The 17726-nt window shown below is 45.0% G+C and overlaps 1 protein-coding gene across 3 annotated transcripts in view; it reads left to right on the forward strand.

Annotated features, from left to right (window-relative positions):
* USP25 (ubiquitin specific peptidase 25) overlaps positions 1-17726 on the forward strand; it is a 136614-nt gene that overhangs the window by 43018 nt on the left and 75870 nt on the right. For all 3 annotated transcript variants that reach the window (XM_029577895.1, XM_029577896.1, XM_029577897.1), the window contains exons 6-11: positions 3193-3279; positions 3725-3862; positions 4989-5065; positions 8086-8159; positions 8662-8810; positions 16650-16777. In XM_029577895.1, the coding sequence (XP_029433755.1) occupies positions 3193-3279; positions 3725-3862; positions 4989-5065; positions 8086-8159; positions 8662-8810; positions 16650-16777 (653 nt within the window). The remainder of the gene's footprint in view (positions 1-3192; positions 3280-3724; positions 3863-4988; positions 5066-8085; positions 8160-8661; positions 8811-16649; positions 16778-17726) is intronic.

The raw sequence follows: 17726 nt of genomic DNA on the forward strand, positions 1-17726 counted from the left end.
AGGGCATGCACTGAGCACTGGATATGACGTGTTGAAAGCAGCAGCCTTGGAGAAGCTCTAGCAGCCACATTCGGCAGCCAAGATAACTGAGTGAGTTGCCTACACCACACCTTCTCCCTCCTCCTGCACTTGTATAGAGAGGGAGCTGGTCCACTCTGATGGGTCATGTGTGTCTCTGCCTCTTCATGCCTTTTTAAAATTATTTTTAAGAATTTGGGAGAGAGAGACTGGTGGGAAGCTTGAAAGCTCCCTAGCTCTTGTGTTGGCCGTATGAGCTATCTGCATGTCTGCACTGCCTGCTGTGCAGAAGGTGGAATGCCACACAGCATTATTGTTAATATAGGTGTGCCTTGAGCTTGAGAAGGTTGGATACTTCCATAAGGGAGCTCCTGCCTTGGTTTCGGTTGTTAGGCAAACTGAAATGTCATGTGCCATAGCTGTGAGCTCACAATGTTTTAGCACTTGCACATGTCCCTATGTTATCTGCATAGGACCTTTTCAAACACACATTGAAACATTGAAATGTGGCAGAAAAGGACCAAACGGGCCATCCAGTCTGCCCAGCAAGCTTATGGTAGCAACTGCCACGCCATACAGGTCACCTCTATACTTAGTTTCCCAAACCGTCAGTCAGGGCCCTTGTTGGTTGCTGTCTGAGTTGTTTCCCATTACCTTTTGCAGTTGAAGCAGAAAACAATGTTGGAGTTGCTTCTAAAGTATCAGGCTAATTGGCTAAGGGTTGTAACAGCTGCATCAGCAAGTTACCCCCATGCTTTTTTGTTTTCCCAGACCATAAAAAATGCAATGTCCTTGTTGGTTGCTGTCTGAACCTAATTCCCCTTTTTCCTCTTTTCCCCTGCCATTGAAGCAGAGAGCAATAATGGATTTGCATCAGCAGTATGAAGGCTTATTGGTTAAGGGTAATAACTGCCACACCTGCAAGTTACCCCCATGCAATCTTTTCTTCATTTCCATCCTCTAGCCTTTAGGGATCCACAGTGTTTATCCCATGCCACTTTCAATTCTTTCACAGTTTTTGTCTTCACCACCTCCTTCGGAAGGGCATTCCAGGTATTCACCACCCTCTCCGTGAAGAAATATTTCCTGTCATTGGTTCTGAGTCGTCCTCCCTGGAGTTTCATTACGTGACCTCTAATTCTACTGATTTCTTTCCAGTGGAGAAGGTTTATCAATTGTGCATCATTAAAATGTTTCAGGTTTCTGAAGGTCTGTATCATTTCTCCCCTGCACCTCCTCCAGGATATATACATATTTAGGTACTTCAACCTCTCCTCCTAAGTCATTTGAGGGAGACACCACCACCACCATTTTTGTCGCCCTTCTCTGAACCGCCTCCATGCTGTCTCTGTCCCTTTTGAGATAAGGTCTACAGAACACAATACTCCAGGTGAGGCCTCACCAAGCACCTGTACAAGGGGATAATCACTTCCTTTTCCTTACTGGTTATTTCTCTCTCTATGCAGCCCAGAATTCTTCTGGCTTTAGCTATCGCTTGTCACATTGCTTCGCTGTCTTCAGATCGCTAGATACTGTCGTCCCAAGCTCCCTCAATTGCTCAGTGTACATCAGTCTTTCACTCCTCCCATCACATACAGCTCTTTTGGATTACCATACCCAGATGTATGATTGCACTTGGCATTGGCATTGAATCTCAGCTGCAATATCTTTGATCACTGTTCAAGCTTCTTTAAATCACGTCTCATTCTCTCTACTCCTTCCAGCGCGTCTACTCTGTTGCAGATCTTAGTATCATCCGCAAATAGACAAACTTTACCTTCTATACCTTCCGCAATATTACTCACAAAGATATTGAACAGGACCAGTCCTAATACCAATCCTTGTGGTACTCTGCTTAACACCATTCTCCTTTTCAGTGTAGGTTCCATTTACCATCGCATGCTGTCTTCTAGCCGACAACCAGTTTGTATTCCACGCCACCACCTTGGTGCTCACTCCCAAGCTTTTAATTTTATTCACAAGCCTCCTATGTGGGTCCATATCAAAAGCTTTGTTGAAATCCAAGTAGATAACGTCAAGCGCTCTTCCTTGATTCAATTCTTTAGTCACCCAATCAAAAAAATTCAATCAGATTTGTCTGACAGGACCTTCCCCTGTTGAATCCATGCTGCATGGGGTCCAACAATGCTCCTGACTGTAGATAGTTTACTATCCTTTCCTTCAGCAGAGTCTCCATTAATTTTTCCACTACTGAGGTGTGGCTAACCGGCCTGTAGTTTCCAGCCTCCTCGCTGCTCCCACTCTTGTGAAGCGGGACCACCACCACTACCACTCTTCTCCAATCACTCGGCACCACTCTCATTTCCAGGGATCTATTGAACAGGTCACGCAGCGGACCCGCCAGCACAAGTCTGAGCTCTCTCAGTATCCTGGATGAACCTCATCAGGCCCTATGGCTTTGTCCACTTTCAGTTTTCCTAGCTCTGCCCATACATTCTCTTCTGTAAATAGAGTTTTGTCTACTCCACCCCCATCCACAGTCTTGCTAACTAGCAATGGTCCTTCACCAGGGTCGTCTTTAGTGAACACCGAACTGAAGTATTTGTTTAATATTTTCACCATTTCTTCATCTCTCTCCACACACTGATTCTTGTCATCTTTCAGTTTCTCTATACCACTTCGGACCTTTCTCTGATGTATCTGAAAAATACATCACCTCGCTTTATCTCTTTGGCCATCCTTTCTTCTGCCTGACATTTTGCTTTCTTGATTACTTTCTTGAGTTTCGCCAGATATTCACATGAGATTAAGTTGGTCTGGGACCCCCATAAAAGGTTTATACTGCACATCATTTTTCCTTCTCTTCAAATTGGGTGGGGGAGGGTTAAGGATCCCTCTTATTTTAAAAAGAGAAGAGCAATGGATTGAGAAGGCAATGTTTAAACCTTCTAATCTAAACTTGGCATCAGCTTTCAAGGAAGGGCCTTTAAACATGAGTTGGTTGCCAGTGTGGGACTCTTGGGTTGTACTAGGAGGGGCTTTCCATGTAACAGGGAATGCTCATTTGACGCACCCAGTAGGTTCTGGTCTTGGTTCCTCATAGGATGTATAAACCTCACCTCTGCCACGCCTTGTGCTGTTAATAGCGGAACTGATGATTGCACCGTAAGTGCCTATTTTATAAAATGTATATTTTTTTCTCCTCCTGTTTAGTCACTGTTTAACCTGCTGGAATTTCGCAGGCTTGTCCTGAATTACAGTCCTCCTGTGGCAACTCAAGACTTACCTCGCAACCAAAAGGTAAAAATTGGAGCATACTTTGTTGCAAATAGTTATGGGATGCCTTGGAGGTTCTGATGCGTTAGCTCGCAGAAACCTCTTTTCAAGACCAGTGATGACAGGAGGTACAGACAGGGCCCTGAAAAATGTAAAAGTATTCCGTCCAAGAATTTTTTTTTTTTTAAAAGAGAAGTTTTTATTTTTTCTGGTAATGTTTGATGAAAGTATTGAATTGCTTTAAAATAGTGACAGACTCCATGGAACCCTTGCAGACATAGAGCTGCAAGGGACCTGAGATTCGTGTATACTTTGCATTTGATTACCCTAGAAGGAGCCCCCATAAGCTTTATGTTTGTGTTCCTTGGGTTACAAGTTTATGCTAACAGATTTCTTTGCCTGCTGTGTTAATCTTTTTTTCTGAGGAGCTTAGCATAATTTTCTCTAATCAGATTTTTGTCCAATGCAGGAACATAGGAATTTACCTTTTATGCGTGAGCTGAGGTATCTTTTCTCACTTCTTGTTGGTTCCAAGAGGAAATACGTTGATCCATCTAGAGCTGTGGAGATACTCAAAGACGCATTCAAATCCAACGACTCTCAGCAGGTAACACTGAGCACCTTGGTGTTAAGCGACGCACTTTTCTGTTACACCTTTCCATCCAATAATAAGAATTGGTTTCCCGACGACGCGACTTGGTCTGAACTGTAGCTGATGCCTGCTGTACAGGTTACGCTTTGGACCTGCACAGAGGTTTTTCACATCATGTGAGCATGCCAAAAGCCATTTCAGAATGTGCTGCAGTAATTCACTCAGCAGCACATGCAGATATCTTTTGCATATTCATTGTAGATATCTGGGGATTTCCCAAGAGTTGAGAATCACTGCCCTAAACAGAGATCATTATTGGGGGGTTTTGGCCCAGCGGTTTGTTCTTTCTTGCCCTTCCAACTCCTTCCGAACCAGTTTTGGGATCCTGGCACTCTGAGCCTTCATTCGTAACCACCTAAGGATTTTACCCCTGTTTTAATAGACCCTTCCACTTTTCCTAGTCTGGTCATACCTGGACGCCATGCACCAGTGCTCCTTCTGTTAACTTGTATCATGGATTCCAAATCCAGCCACCAGGTGTCACCCTTAATGATACCTCCGCAGCAGCCCCAACCAGCCCAGGGTGTGGAAGTCGCAATCTAGAAATCAAACCAGGGACCTTTTGCATGGAAGTGCACAACACTTGGCACTGAGTCACAGAGCCGGCCGGAGAGAGCGCTCTCGTAACCCTAAATTGAGTTTTTCTCTGTGCCAGAGGTTTGCAAGGTTTTATCATTCTTGGGTGAGCAACAACTGGATTATGTGCTTTATTCTGCTGTAGCCCAGCAAAATACATATGGACCTTTAGCATTTCTTTGACCCTTTAACATATGAGGTTGTAGAGTTCTCAAAGGAGCAACATATATTTATTTATACTGGGGGCACACTGTAGTATCTTTTTGATTGGCTGGGCTGCTGCTCTATGCACCCATTGGCTGCCACCTCAAAGCCCAGATATCCCTGCTGTATGACCCTCATGGCTGTGGGGGATGTGAATCCAAACACACAAGTCTTGAGTCATGAATCTGATTTAACTGGCAGTCACACATTCTTCCCCATACCCGTTTTATGTATGATTTTATATATATATATATATATATATATATATAAATAATTTTTTTATTTTTTTATTTTTTTACAGCAAGATGTGAGTGAATTCACGCACAAGTTATTGGATTGGTTAGAAGATGCCTTCCAGATTAAAGCAGAAGAGGAAAGGTAAAATGTAACCGGGACTGTAGCTATCACACATGTAGAGTTCTTTGTTATACACAACCCTCAGTGCTGTTTAAGCATTGGGAAGGGCAAGCAATATTGGGATTGTAATTGAATATTTGAAAGCTCCGATACCAGTGCTGGTTCAGGTCTGTGCAAGCAAAACATCACTAAACATGGTCATCAAAATGCTATAAATGTAGCGGAAATAGGCCTGCGATGAAAAAGGGGGCGTGATTAGATTAATTTTCCTGCTACTACATCGCATAGGTATAGAGAGAGAGAGAGTCTTTATAGGGACCAATCTGTCACTCTAATATTTATATCATTGTGAGAGAGAGCACTATTGCCTCGGAGTGAGGTGTGGGCGGTGGGATAAGTTTTAGGGGGCAGTTTTACATACATAGTCAGAGGTATGAACAGCAAAGGTGCCATCGGTGAAGATTTTGTCTCCCCTCTCCCAGACCACTATTTGCAATAAATCCGTTGCGCTAGTGTTAAGGCCCTAACGCAAAATGATAAAAGATCCTGATGGTTTGGATAAGAAAAGAATAAAATTAAACACAGCCTTTGTCCATAATCTGCACTTTTACTTGCAGTGCCTGCTCTGCTGACTGTTTTACACTGGAGTTGTTAGGGCACAAGATGATATAATAAATCAGTTTATACTGTTCTCTTCAAAGCTGTTCCCCCTGGAAACAGAGCAGAGTTTTTTTAATTAGTATTTTAAATAAATGTGTTGTGTAAGGAGGCTGGATGCCATGGAAGGTGGTTCTCTGGCATCCTGGAAGAACCCACATCTTCTTAAAACTCCCGACTCAGGATCTTTCCTGAGTTAAGATCCAGTGCTCTAATTTCCTCTCTCAACGCGGTTGCAGAGCGAGAGTGTAGGAGTGTCGGTCTGCCAACAGCAGAAAACATTTTTTGGCACTTTAGGCATAAACTTGTGCTGGGCACTGAAAACAAGAGGGTGGGATATTCAATCTGCTTTTTACCCTGTGTTTCACATTTTCTGTGATCTGGAGGTTACTTTTCAGTTCACTTCACTTGGAGAGGTTTTCGGTATTTACACTTTTTTATATAGTGCTGGGTCTTCTTGTGTTTATTTTTTTAATCGACATTTTTCAAATTTACAAGCTGTTGAAACTCACAAATCAATGCAAAAATGTTCAATGTAATAACATATAATTGCCAGTTTAAGTAACAATGGAGAAACCATGCTCTTCCAGATGTACCTGGTTATGGCTTATTCTTAAGCTTATGAAGCATTCTTCAAAGAATAGAGTAGCAAATAAGGCATAAATCTAACAGCAACATTAAGAATTGCCAATAATACATATTGTGTACCAGATGCCAATATAGGCTAGAGCATTTTAAGAATTTGTGATGTTCAATGAACAGATCTTGCCACAGCATCAAATAAAGGGCCCATTTTCTGCAAGACAAGCTCCCAAAATTTTGGAACATTGGAATAAAAGTCCCCCAGCTGAATGGCAATGTGTACTAGGGATGTGCATTCGTATTGACCGCATATGTAAAACGCTGCTCATATTTTTTTTTAACTTAAAAAAAGGATTCGACATATACGATCGGATTTCCCACATATCCAACATAGCTATGTTGGATATGTTGGAAATCGCGATTGTTGAGCCAAAATAAAAATTTAAACCCCCTCACCCTCCTTAATCCCCCCCCCCCCAGACTTACCACAACTCCCTGGTGATCGAGCGAGGAGTGAGGACACCATTTCTGCAATCCTTGGCGAGAAGCATGTGACGTCGCGCCACGTCGAGTGACGCGGCGTCACGTAATTCCCGGCGAATTCGCGCCGGAAGGCTCGTTCGGCCCAAAAAGAACTTTTGGCCAGCTTGGGGGGACCTCCTGACCCCCCCAAGCTGGCCAAAAGTTCCTTTTGGGCCGAACGAGCCTTCCGGCGCGAACTCACCGGGAATCACGTGACGCCGGCGTCACTTGACGTGCCGCCGACGTCACATGCTTCTCGCCAAGGATTGCAGAAATGACGTCCTCACTCCTCGCTCGATCACCAGGGAGTTGTGGTAAGTCTGGTGGGGGGATTAAGGAGGGTGAGGGGGTTTAAATTTTTTTTTTGCACATATGGACATATACCCAACTCATTTAATTTTTTTTATGTCCATATTGACCGCAAATGGGGACCCCCTTTGGACATATGGACATATGGACATAAACTTTTGCTCTGCACATCCCTAATGTGTACTGCATTGTGTATCCATTACAGAGAAGACGCAGCCATTCCACAACAGGAGGAACAGACAGATCTCCAATGAAAAGCCACATTATGTCTAGCAGCAACAAGCATGTGACTAGTTAGGCTAATACCCTGCTTTGTTACAAGATGAAAATCCCCATGGAGGAGACCTAAAAGAATTACTAATGGGGCCAAAGGCAGTTTAATTCCCGTAATTTGATAGATACATGACAATATATCTGTATTATCAGACATTCCCACCAAGATTCCTTTCCTCCCACAATTTCCCCCTGAATACCCATCCTTTTTAATTAAGAAGGGGTATAGAAGTTTATATCCAAACTCCTGCTTAGTAACACAAATGACGCTACCCTTTGCTTACCGACAAATATTATCTCCTATTCCTCCTATGAAATATTTTGGGCAATATTAGTTTCCCGACTTGCTTTAACTTTCTTTAATGCATCACCTGTTTTGGATAGCAGCAAGCTAAAGCTTTTGAAATAAGACCTCTACCCTTGCAGGGAGAAAGCACCAATTGTGCAAAAGCAGTAAGCTTTCAACTGCAAGAATTCCTACTCAACAATTTGGTGAAAAATCCCTTCAGTTGTAAATATTGAAACACTGGAATATTTTCATAACTTACAATACACTAGGAAGAGCCTTGATTTCCCTTCCATTAATCTTCTAAAGGTTATTTGATTTCCATGCAAAAAAAAAAGGTTCCTTTCTTTGCTGTTGGCTAAGGAAAGGGCTGGATTGCTTTTGTCCAACGTGCCTCCGGTTTGCCTTTCAGGGATGGAGAGAAGCCAAAGAATCCAATGGTGGAGTTGTTTTACGGCAGGTTCCTAGCGGTGGGCGCACTTGAAGGTAGATGACCTTTTTATATTTTGGAAGCTGGAGTGAGCCATGCCGGTTGTAGTTTATAAAGAAGAGATGTTCTTTTGTTTTGAAACAACACAGAAACAATACTGAAATGTATTGTTGTGTCATTTTCAAAATGAAATTTAGTTTTGTTTTCCCGATTTGGTGCATGCTAAATGGTTTTAATGTGCCCTAAACTGAGAAAATGACGTAACCCACCCCCCCCCCTTCAATGAAACAAAATTAAACAAAATGAAAAAATAAGCGCCTGCACACCCCTAGTAAATGAGCCTGAAATGGAGCGATAGTGATGCTTAACTCTTTGCTGTGGCTCAGTTTTCAATAAGCAAAGCCGTGCAGGCCTCATTTCCCGTCCCGTTTATTCATTTGCACCCAGCTCCAGGAACACTACAATAGCACTGCTTAATGCATGGGAATGGTTAGACATGGGAGCCGCAAATGCTTTGTGAATTGAGCCCTAAACATCCATCCTCCTTTGCTTGCCAAGGTAAAAAGTTTGAAAATGCCGAGATGTTTGGCCAGTACCCGCTCCAGGTCAATGGTTTCAAAGACTTGCACGAGTGCCTGGAGGCCGCCATGATCGAGGGGGAGATTGAGTCGCTGCACTCGGAGAACTCTGGGAAGTCTGGCCAGGAAGTGAGTAGCTCTTTGCAGGGACAGCTCTCAGCTTGTCTACGGCTTTGCATGCTGGGGGTAGCAGATTGAAACGTCACCACAGTTTGTACTTTTAACAGCCTTCAGCTAATCTGGCAAGCAGTCACCGTGCAAAAATCATTTGATTTGTTTTTTTTTTCTTTGGGGGGTGCGGGACTATGAATAGGAATTTTAAACAAGTAGAGGAGATGTGTATTGAGAGAGAAAAAAAGCAAAACAGATCTCCATTAATCTGCAAGTAGTAAAATTCAGAAATTAATTTTGATTTTCAAAATTGATTAGATTTTCTGCAGTGTGACAGTAATGTGTGTACTAGTGGCAGACGAGTGACACTCTAGTCTCTAGAAGCAAAATGTACACTGAACATGCGTTCCATGCACTGCAGGAATCGGTATATGCAGTCTGCCTAAATTTGTGAGAGTGTATTACAAATAATGGCCATCCGCAGCGCAAAGCATCCCTGTAAAATTGCTTTAGTCGTGAATGCATATTGCCACATTGGTTAAGAGACACTTTTGTGCCTGTGTCTTTTAGGGACATTTCCAAGCAAAAGGTGGATTTAACATTTTTTTAAATCCTATTAACATGTTCAGACTTTGTATGGAATAGGTGACTTAAGTCAAGACACTTGGGAGCCATAGAAATAAAGTATGTGAGTGCTGATAGCATGCATAGTTTCTACTGATTTTCAGAGCTACGATGTGAGTATTTTCTCTTTGACACCGAGTGTAAAGTAAGCATGAGAAAGGCACTTGCATACTTTTCCACCTATTTTGTGTGAGCAACCAATGAGGGTAAAATGATGTTTGTACTTTTCATATGATGTGTGCGCGCGCTATTTTACTTCCCTGGGAACACCTCCTCGTGATCCTGTTAAAAGCGCATATGTTGTGGAAGACAGAGGAACTATATATATTGGAGGAGCAGATTGTATCCTTCCAGTTGGATGCAATATATTTGGACAATTTTGGGTAATGTAGATGGTTAAAAACAAGCAAAGGACCACTGGGGAAAATCAGGAATTGTGAGATAAACTGGGATAGATATTGACACCTATCTTTTTTTTTTTTTCTAAGTTAGCCAGATAGACTTATCTGGCTAACTAAGATGATATTCGTCAGCACATGCTACTTAGGCAGATAAGTCATACAGTAACTTACCCAGATATATTATCTGTCTAAGGCTGAATATTGCTACTTAGCTAGATAACATCCAGCTAAGTAGCACTGCCCCAATCTGTCCACTGCCTACCCACAACTTATCCAGCTATTCTGATAGCCAGGTAAGTGACTAATCCAGCTATGTAGTAGACACTGAACATAACCAGATATTCAGCAGCCACTACATAGCCAAATAAGTCCTATTATTCGGCTATCTAGCGTTTGAATATCGACCTCATGGTGAGTAGATCATTGGAAAAAGGATTTTGAGTAAGTAGCTTTCTTCAGAGGAGCGTTTCTAATTTGCGCAGTTAATGAAATGTACTGGAAAGGAACATCTTGTTGTTTTTGTGCATGAAAAAGTTCTGGGAATGAACGAGACACTTGGCTTTTGAGAGCCAGTGTGCAGCTATGTTTCAGATGTCTTTTCCAGCATGAAAAGCTACTAGATAGGGCTGCGACCTGACTGCTAGAAAGTCTACATTACGACCATTGCAGAAGTAAATACCAGTCCGTGTAAGGCGCCCTAGTCTGATTCAGCGGTTACCCAGTACCTTAGGAAAGCATTATTTTCCAATTCTTTTCATATAGCAGAAAAATTGCAATGGTACAGTCCGACTCGCTCTTTGCAATTGGCTTCTCAATTATTGCTTATTTCTTCACCACCCGATTCTTAAGTACGAAATAGAGCATTTTCCATTGCAGTGCTGATTCCTGGAATTCCTTACCACTAGAAATGCTTAGTGAAATTGATTATCTAAAGTTCCAGAAGAAATCAAAGGCTTTTTTTATTTACCTAGGATTCCCCTGAATGAGAGATGGTATATTTTTGGACAGCAAAGGTTATTATTATTATTATTGCTCTTTCAAAAAGTGCTTATTTTGCAGTTTTATTTTGTTTCCCTGTATGTGCCCAGATCTGGGTTTTGCATCCCTGTCAGCAAATGGAGACAGAGAAAGTTTAACTGACACTGCTTCATAACCGAGAGTGCCACCTGCAGTTCCTCGGTATTCCTCTGTCTCCATCAGATGGTAGAGGTGCAAACCTGCAGTTCTGCAGTCAGGAGACTAAAGTGGGTTTATGAGCTTTCCTCCCAAGGGGTTTTTGGGTCCTGGGGGACCATTACTTTTGGTTGAGGTGGACAAACTGGGAGTTGCTGACCCTTTTGTACACTCGCTCCTTGCTTCTGTGGAGTCTTAAATCTGGTGGTCCAGATCCCTCCCCTTCATGAGGCTGCTGAGGTGGCTGCAGGTTCAGACAGCAGTTTTTACAGGCTGTCCCTTTTGTTTTTGGCAGCTCTGTGTTCCGGCCTAGGAAATTTGATAAAGTGTATTAAAAAAAAAAAAAAGTGGTAGGAAACCTGAGTAGCTAAGGTCAGCCGGCTTCCTGCCTCTACTGTTTTAGTGGCTGGGGAGTTTCAGATTGCACAGTCTGCTGGCTTGTTAGCGGTGCCGAGGGAGTAATGGTACACAGATCAGTTTGCTGTGATTGCGGCTCAGCATGGTCACGACTCATCCGTGTTGGCCTGTATTCCGGTTGTTCTTCTGGAGATGAGGGGCCGTCCAATGGCCTGGTGACTGCAAAAGGAGGAGGCTGTTGCCTGCCCCTGTTCCTCCCACGTGTTTGGGTTCGCACTGGGTCAAGGCTCCTTTCTCCATCAGCGCGGGTACCGTGGCCACTTTGGAGACTCATGCAGCCCAAGCCGAGGAGGGGGATTTTCCTCTGGGAGGAGCGGGGAAGGGCAGATGGGAAAGATGATCCTATTCCTGGTTCTTCTCAGCATTTGCCTGCCACCTCCAGGCCTTTTTCCTCAGATTTTGTGTTGCTTTTGCATGAGGCCTATTTGGCTCAGCAGGAGGCGGCTGCGTCCAGTCTGAGGATCTGGATGCGGGTTCCATACCAGATCAGTCTCGGAGAAAGCTTCTTTAGTCCAGCATTTGTTGGGCCTGGCTCCATCTCTAGGGGTCACTATTGCTGGATCAGATGACTACAAGGGTCCTGAGGTCCTTGGGGGTGCCTCCTGCACATGATCTTGCGGTTGATCTGGATGTGGACGGCACAGCTCTGGGGGATGATCCCAAGGAGGTTTCGGTTTCCGAGGGTGATGACCCTAAGGTGGTCTGTCTCTTTTGCAAGGAAGAGACAGGGCAGTTGATTCCTCAGGTTCTTGAGGAGTTCAGTGTCAAGGTTCCTCAGGAGGACTCTGTTCTGGTAGGGGCTGATCCGGTCGTGGATGGGCTTCGAGGTCCAGCAAAAGCCTTCCCATATCATAAATCGTTGAAGAAACTGGTAGATCAGGAATGGGGTACTCCCAGCGCCGGCTTGAGGGTAGGGAGGGCTATGGTGAAGCTTTATCCTTTGCCTGAGCAGATGTTGGACCTTCTTTCCCTTCCTAAGGTTGATGCTGCGGTATCGGCTGTTACCAAGAAGACGACTATCCTGTTGCGGGGTCCACTGCTTTGAAGGATGTTCAGGATCGTAAATTGGAGGTGCATCTCAAGAGGATTTTTGAGGTGTCAGCTTTGAGTTTACAGGCGGCCATTTGTTCCATTTTTATGCAGAGGGCTTGACTGCCTTGGGTGCAGCAGCTCCAGGATGGCCAGTCAAAGTCTGGCGAGGAGGCGAGTAAGGCTGAGCATTTAGAAGCGGCAGTGGCTTACAGGGTGGATGCTCTGTATGACCTAGTAAGAACTTTGTCTCGGATTATGGTGCCAGTGGTATCAGCCAGGAGGTTGTCATGGTTGCATAGTTGGTCGGCGGATGTGTCATCCAAGTCTTAGTTGGGGTCTTTGCTTTTCAAAGACTGACTCTTGTTTGGTGAGACCCTGGAGCAGTTGATGAAGAATCTGGGCGAAAATAAGGGGCACAGGCTGCCTGAGGATAAGCCTAAGGGCAAGAGGTTTTTTCAGGCTTAGTCCCATTTTTGGGATAATAGGAGGTCTCACCCGACACGGGGGAGCTCCAGGTCCGCAGAAACAATTCTCCGGGGCCAATCTTGGGGTCAGCCCTTTTGAGGGGGCCGAAGACCCTTCTGGGACACCACAAGTGGTAGCGCAGCTGGGACTGAGCCCTCGCAATGAGGTGAGACTGGTCCACTCCATCGTTCCAGTTGTAGGAGGTCGCTTGGCGCATTTTTTACGGGGAGTGGGCCAAAATTACCAAATGCTCCCCAACCAGAAAGACTGGCATCCACAACTGACAGGTTGTAGATGCAGGTCCTCAGTATAGTAACAGAAGGCTAGGTGTTAGATTTTGCTCAGTCCATCCGAGATTTGTTTCTAGTTTCCCCTTGCGGGCCCTTAGACAAGCAGCTTGTGGTTTGAGAAACGCTGGACCAGTTGCAGAAGCTATGGGTGGTAATTCCAGTTCCCTGCGAGGAGCAAGGCATGGGAAGATATTCCATTTACTTCGTCATTCCAAAGAAGGAAGGCAACTTTTGCCGAATTCTGGACTTGAAAAGGGTAAATGCAGAGCTCAAGGTACCACGTTTCCAGATGGAGACCCTGAGGTCAGTTGTAGAGGCAGTTTGCAAAAGCAAGTTTCTGGATTCTCTAGATTTGACAGAGATGTATCTGCACATAACCATTCGTCCAGATCATCAACGGTTTCTGTGGTTCATGGTTCTGGGTCAGTATTTTCAGTTTCAGGCTTTTCCCTTCAGTTTGGCCATGGCGCCACTCACCTTTACAAAGGTTATGGTGGTGGTGGCGGCAGCTTTGTCGGGAAGGAGTTCTGGTGCACCTCTATCTAGACGACTGGCTTACAAGGCAAATTCGGAGGACCTTTGTCGTCAGTCGGTTCAGAACGTGATCAGTACACTCGAGTTACTTGCCTGGTAGTGAACTTGGCGAAGAGTCACTTGATTCAGTCGCAGTCTCCCTGGAGTATCTTGGTTCAACACATGGAGGGGCAAGGTGTTTCTCACAGAGGAGTGTGTTGAGAAGCTGCAGGGGAAAATTTGGCGAATGTTAGGGTTGCCGGTGCCCAAGGTCTGGGATTATTTGCAGGTACTGGGCTCGATGGCTTCAACCTTGGAGTTAGTGCCGTGGGCATTTGCACATATAAGTTCCTTGCAGAGAGCTCTCTTGTCTCTATGGAACCCGCTCTGAGAAATGTCATCTTTCTTTGCCACTCGAGGGTATTAGCAGGGACAGCCTATCTTTGTGGCTTCTGAGTTCCAGTCTGGTTCGTGGTGTGGAGCTGGAGGTTCTGGATTGGGTGATTCTTACTACCGATGCCAGTCTTTCTGGTTGGGGAGCATTTAGTCAGTAGCAGTCAACTGAAGACTGCTGGTCCGCGAAAGAGGCTTCCTGGTCTATCAATCGGTTAGAGACCAGAGTGGTGCGTTTCGCTTTACTTGCTTTTCTGCTGTTGGTGAGAGGTTAGTCGGTGAGGGCCCTGTCAGACAACGCGACGACGGTGGCCTACATCAATCAGCAGGGAGGAACCAAGAGTCAGGCAGTGGCCCAGCAGGATCGAGTTGATTTTTTGGGTGGAGCATCACCTAGATTGGATAGCAGCATCGCACATCGCAGGGGTCGAAAACGTCCAAGCGGATTTTTTGAGTTGCAGATTGTTAGATCCGGGAGAGTGGGAGCTGTCAGAGATGGCGATGCAGCTCATCCATGAGAGGTGGGGCTCTCCCCACATGGATCTAATGGCAACTTGCCAGAATGCAAGGCAGCTTGGTTTTTCAGCCGAAGAAGGGAGCACGGGGCCAAGAGCATCAATGTTCTGGTGATGCCTTGGGAAGTTCTGCTTTTCGTGTTTCCTTCTTAGCCTCTAGTGAGCAAAGTGTTGTGGCGGATAGAGAGACATCTGGGCAAAGTAATTTTGTTGGCTCTGGAGTGGCCTCGTTGGCATGATTCACGGATCTAGTCAACTTGGCTGTGGACAGTCTGCTACACCTTGGACATCTAATAGTCCTCCTTCGTCAGGGCCCCATATTTTTAGACCAGGCAGCTCACTTTTTTCTAGCGGCATGGCTTTTGAGTGGCAGCGATTGAGATGCAGGGGGTACCCCAAAGCGGTTATTTCTACGTTGTTGCAGGCTAGGAGAAGGTCTACTTCTCTTTCGTTTGTGAGGGTCTGGAAGGTTTTTAAGTCCTGGTGTATCACTAATGGAGTGCAAGCTCTAAAATCTACGGTATCTCATATCTTGTCTTTTCTTCAAGAGGTTTGGTCAAGGATTTGGCTTTGAACTCTCTTAGGGTCCAGGTGGTTGCTCTTGGTTGCCTTCGAGGGAAAGTAGAGGGTTCCTCTCACTCTCTGCTCATCCGGATGTTGTTTGGTTTCTCGGGGGGGGGGGGCGGGCAAAGAATTTGTGTCTACTGGTAAGGAAACTTTCTCCATCCTGGAATCTTAATCTCATCCTCCGAGGTTTGTGTGAGGGCCTTTCGAACCAGTCAGGAGAGCAACTCTTAAGGAATTGACCCTTAAGGGCATTTTCTTGGTGGCCATATATTCAGCTAGGAGAATTTCTGAGTTGCAGGCTTTTTCTTGGCATGATCCATTCCTTCAGATTTTGGACTGGGGGTGGGGGTGGGGGGTGTCATTATGGACAGTATCTTCTGTTTTTACATAAGGTGTTATCAGCGTTTCATGTGAATCAGACTGTGGAGCTTCCAGCTTTTCCTGTGTTGGACTTCTCCACACTTCATGCGAGGGAGCTTAAGCTTTTGGATGTGCGGAGAGCGTTGTTGAGTTAACAAATGACTTTAGAAAGTTGGATCACTTCTTTGTTTTGTGGAGTGGCTCGAAAAGAGGTTCTCAGGCATCTAAGGCTACTATTGCTCGGTGGCTCAAGGAGGCCATTGGGTCAATGATCATAGCTAAAGGTTGTCTGGTTCCTGAAGGTTTGTGAACCCATTCTACCCACACTCAGTTGGTCTTGTGCGTGGAGGCTCAGCTGGTTATAACGCAGGAAATTTGCAAGGCGGCAACTTGGAAGTTGCTGCATACTTTCCCAAGGCACTATCGTCTGAATGTGGGGGATCCAGAGTCCTGGTCTTTTGGCAAGAGTGTTTTGTGAGCTGGACTATCCAGGTCCCACTCTAAGTAGGGGTCTTTGGTACATCCCAGGAGTCTGGATTTATCTGGGTATGTACAGGGAATGGAAAGTTTGGTTCTTACCTTCTAATTTTCATTCCTGCAGTATCACAGATCAGTCCAGAGTCCGCCCAATCTGTGGAGGTGGAGACTCGTCCGCTTATTCTGTTTTCTTGGTATGGAAAACAGACTTGTTTAAAAAAAAAAAAAAAAAAGTTTGAGAGTTTTTGTCATTTGCTGTTTTTAAGCTTGAGTACAGATCAATACTGAGGAACTGCAGGTGGCACACGTGGTTCTATAGCAGTGTCAGTTAAACTTTCTCTACCTCCATCTGCTGGCAAGGATGCAAAACCCAGGAGTCTGGACTGATCTGTGGTACTACAGGAACAAAAATTAGTAGATAAGAACCAATTTTCCTTTATGTATTATCAATTGTTTTTACTTATGTGTGTTTTGCTGTAAACCACATTCATGGATTAAATAAATAAAATGCCTACAAACGACTTCTGGCTGAGCAGGGAGTATCCTTCATGTAAGAAATTTGACACATTGTGTCTCTGTGTAGTCTAAAACATTACAAAACTCTCTTTTCTCTCTTTTTCCCTCATACAGCACTGGTTCACAGAGCTTCCTCCTGTGCTAACTCTGGAGCTCTCTAGGTTTGAGTTTAATCAGGCTTTGGGAAGGCCAGAGAAGATTCACAACAAATTAGAATTTCCTTCCATTTTGTACATGGACAGGTAAAGCAAAACGTGACTCAGTCCTTACTGTTTGATTCAGTAGCATCATCTTTTAGTGAAATTGTGATCTTTGTCAAGAGGTTGTGCTGATAATTCTCCAGTCCATATTTTTCCTACCTTTGTCACTCTGTGAGCCTCTTCAGTTGAGTGTCTCAAGTCCCTTTCAGATGTTAACTTACTTCTAACCTTAAAAGTTAGTTCCCTATACGTACAAGGATCAGTCCAGAGAAATGGGTTATGTATCCCTACCAGCAGGTGGAGTCAGAGAACAATTAGACAAGAGTGCCACCTGCAGTCCCTCGGTATTTCTCTGACTCCAGCAGCTGGAAGACAGGCACCTGCAGTCTTAGTTAATTTTTCAGTTTAGTTAGATTATTTCTTTGGGTTTTTTCCCTTCAGGATTGCTTCCTGAGGTGTTAGGCACCTTCGTGGGCCATCTCTCAGTCGAAGCCGGACGCCTGGGTTTCATCCGTCACCACTCGGAGTGTGCAGACCAGGGGCTCCTGGTTACTCACTTCCGCGGCTGCTCCCCCAAAGCTGCTCCTTCGACCTTCTCTGCTCTCCAGGACTCAGTAAAGTTTAAAAAAAAAAAAAGTAAAACTGAGTGTCGGCATTTTTTTCTATTTTTTCCGTTCTTCCCCTCAGCTCCTGGGCCATGTGGCTGCGCGATTTTTTTCAAGGGGCCCTCGCTTTCTCTCCGCGCTCTGTCAGGCATGTGGGCACGAAGGCCAAATTTAGTTTTGTTTTTTCCCTCCCTTGTCCTTCCTAGGGATGGAGAGTTCTTTGGGCCCTGAGCCCTTCTCCCGGGACGGGACGGGGGGGGGGGGGGTCTTCATGCCGAGGCTCAAGGGAGGAGGGATCCCCCTCCAGTCTTAGCCCTTGTGGCGGAGAACAGCACTGGGGTCTTGGTGAACCAGCTCCTCAGGATCCCATTCCGGTAGATGGAGAC

This window comes from Rhinatrema bivittatum, chromosome 15 (assembly GCF_901001135.1).
Source record: "Rhinatrema bivittatum chromosome 15, aRhiBiv1.1, whole genome shotgun sequence".
Classification (NCBI taxonomy): Eukaryota; Metazoa; Chordata; class Amphibia; order Gymnophiona; family Rhinatrematidae; genus Rhinatrema; species Rhinatrema bivittatum.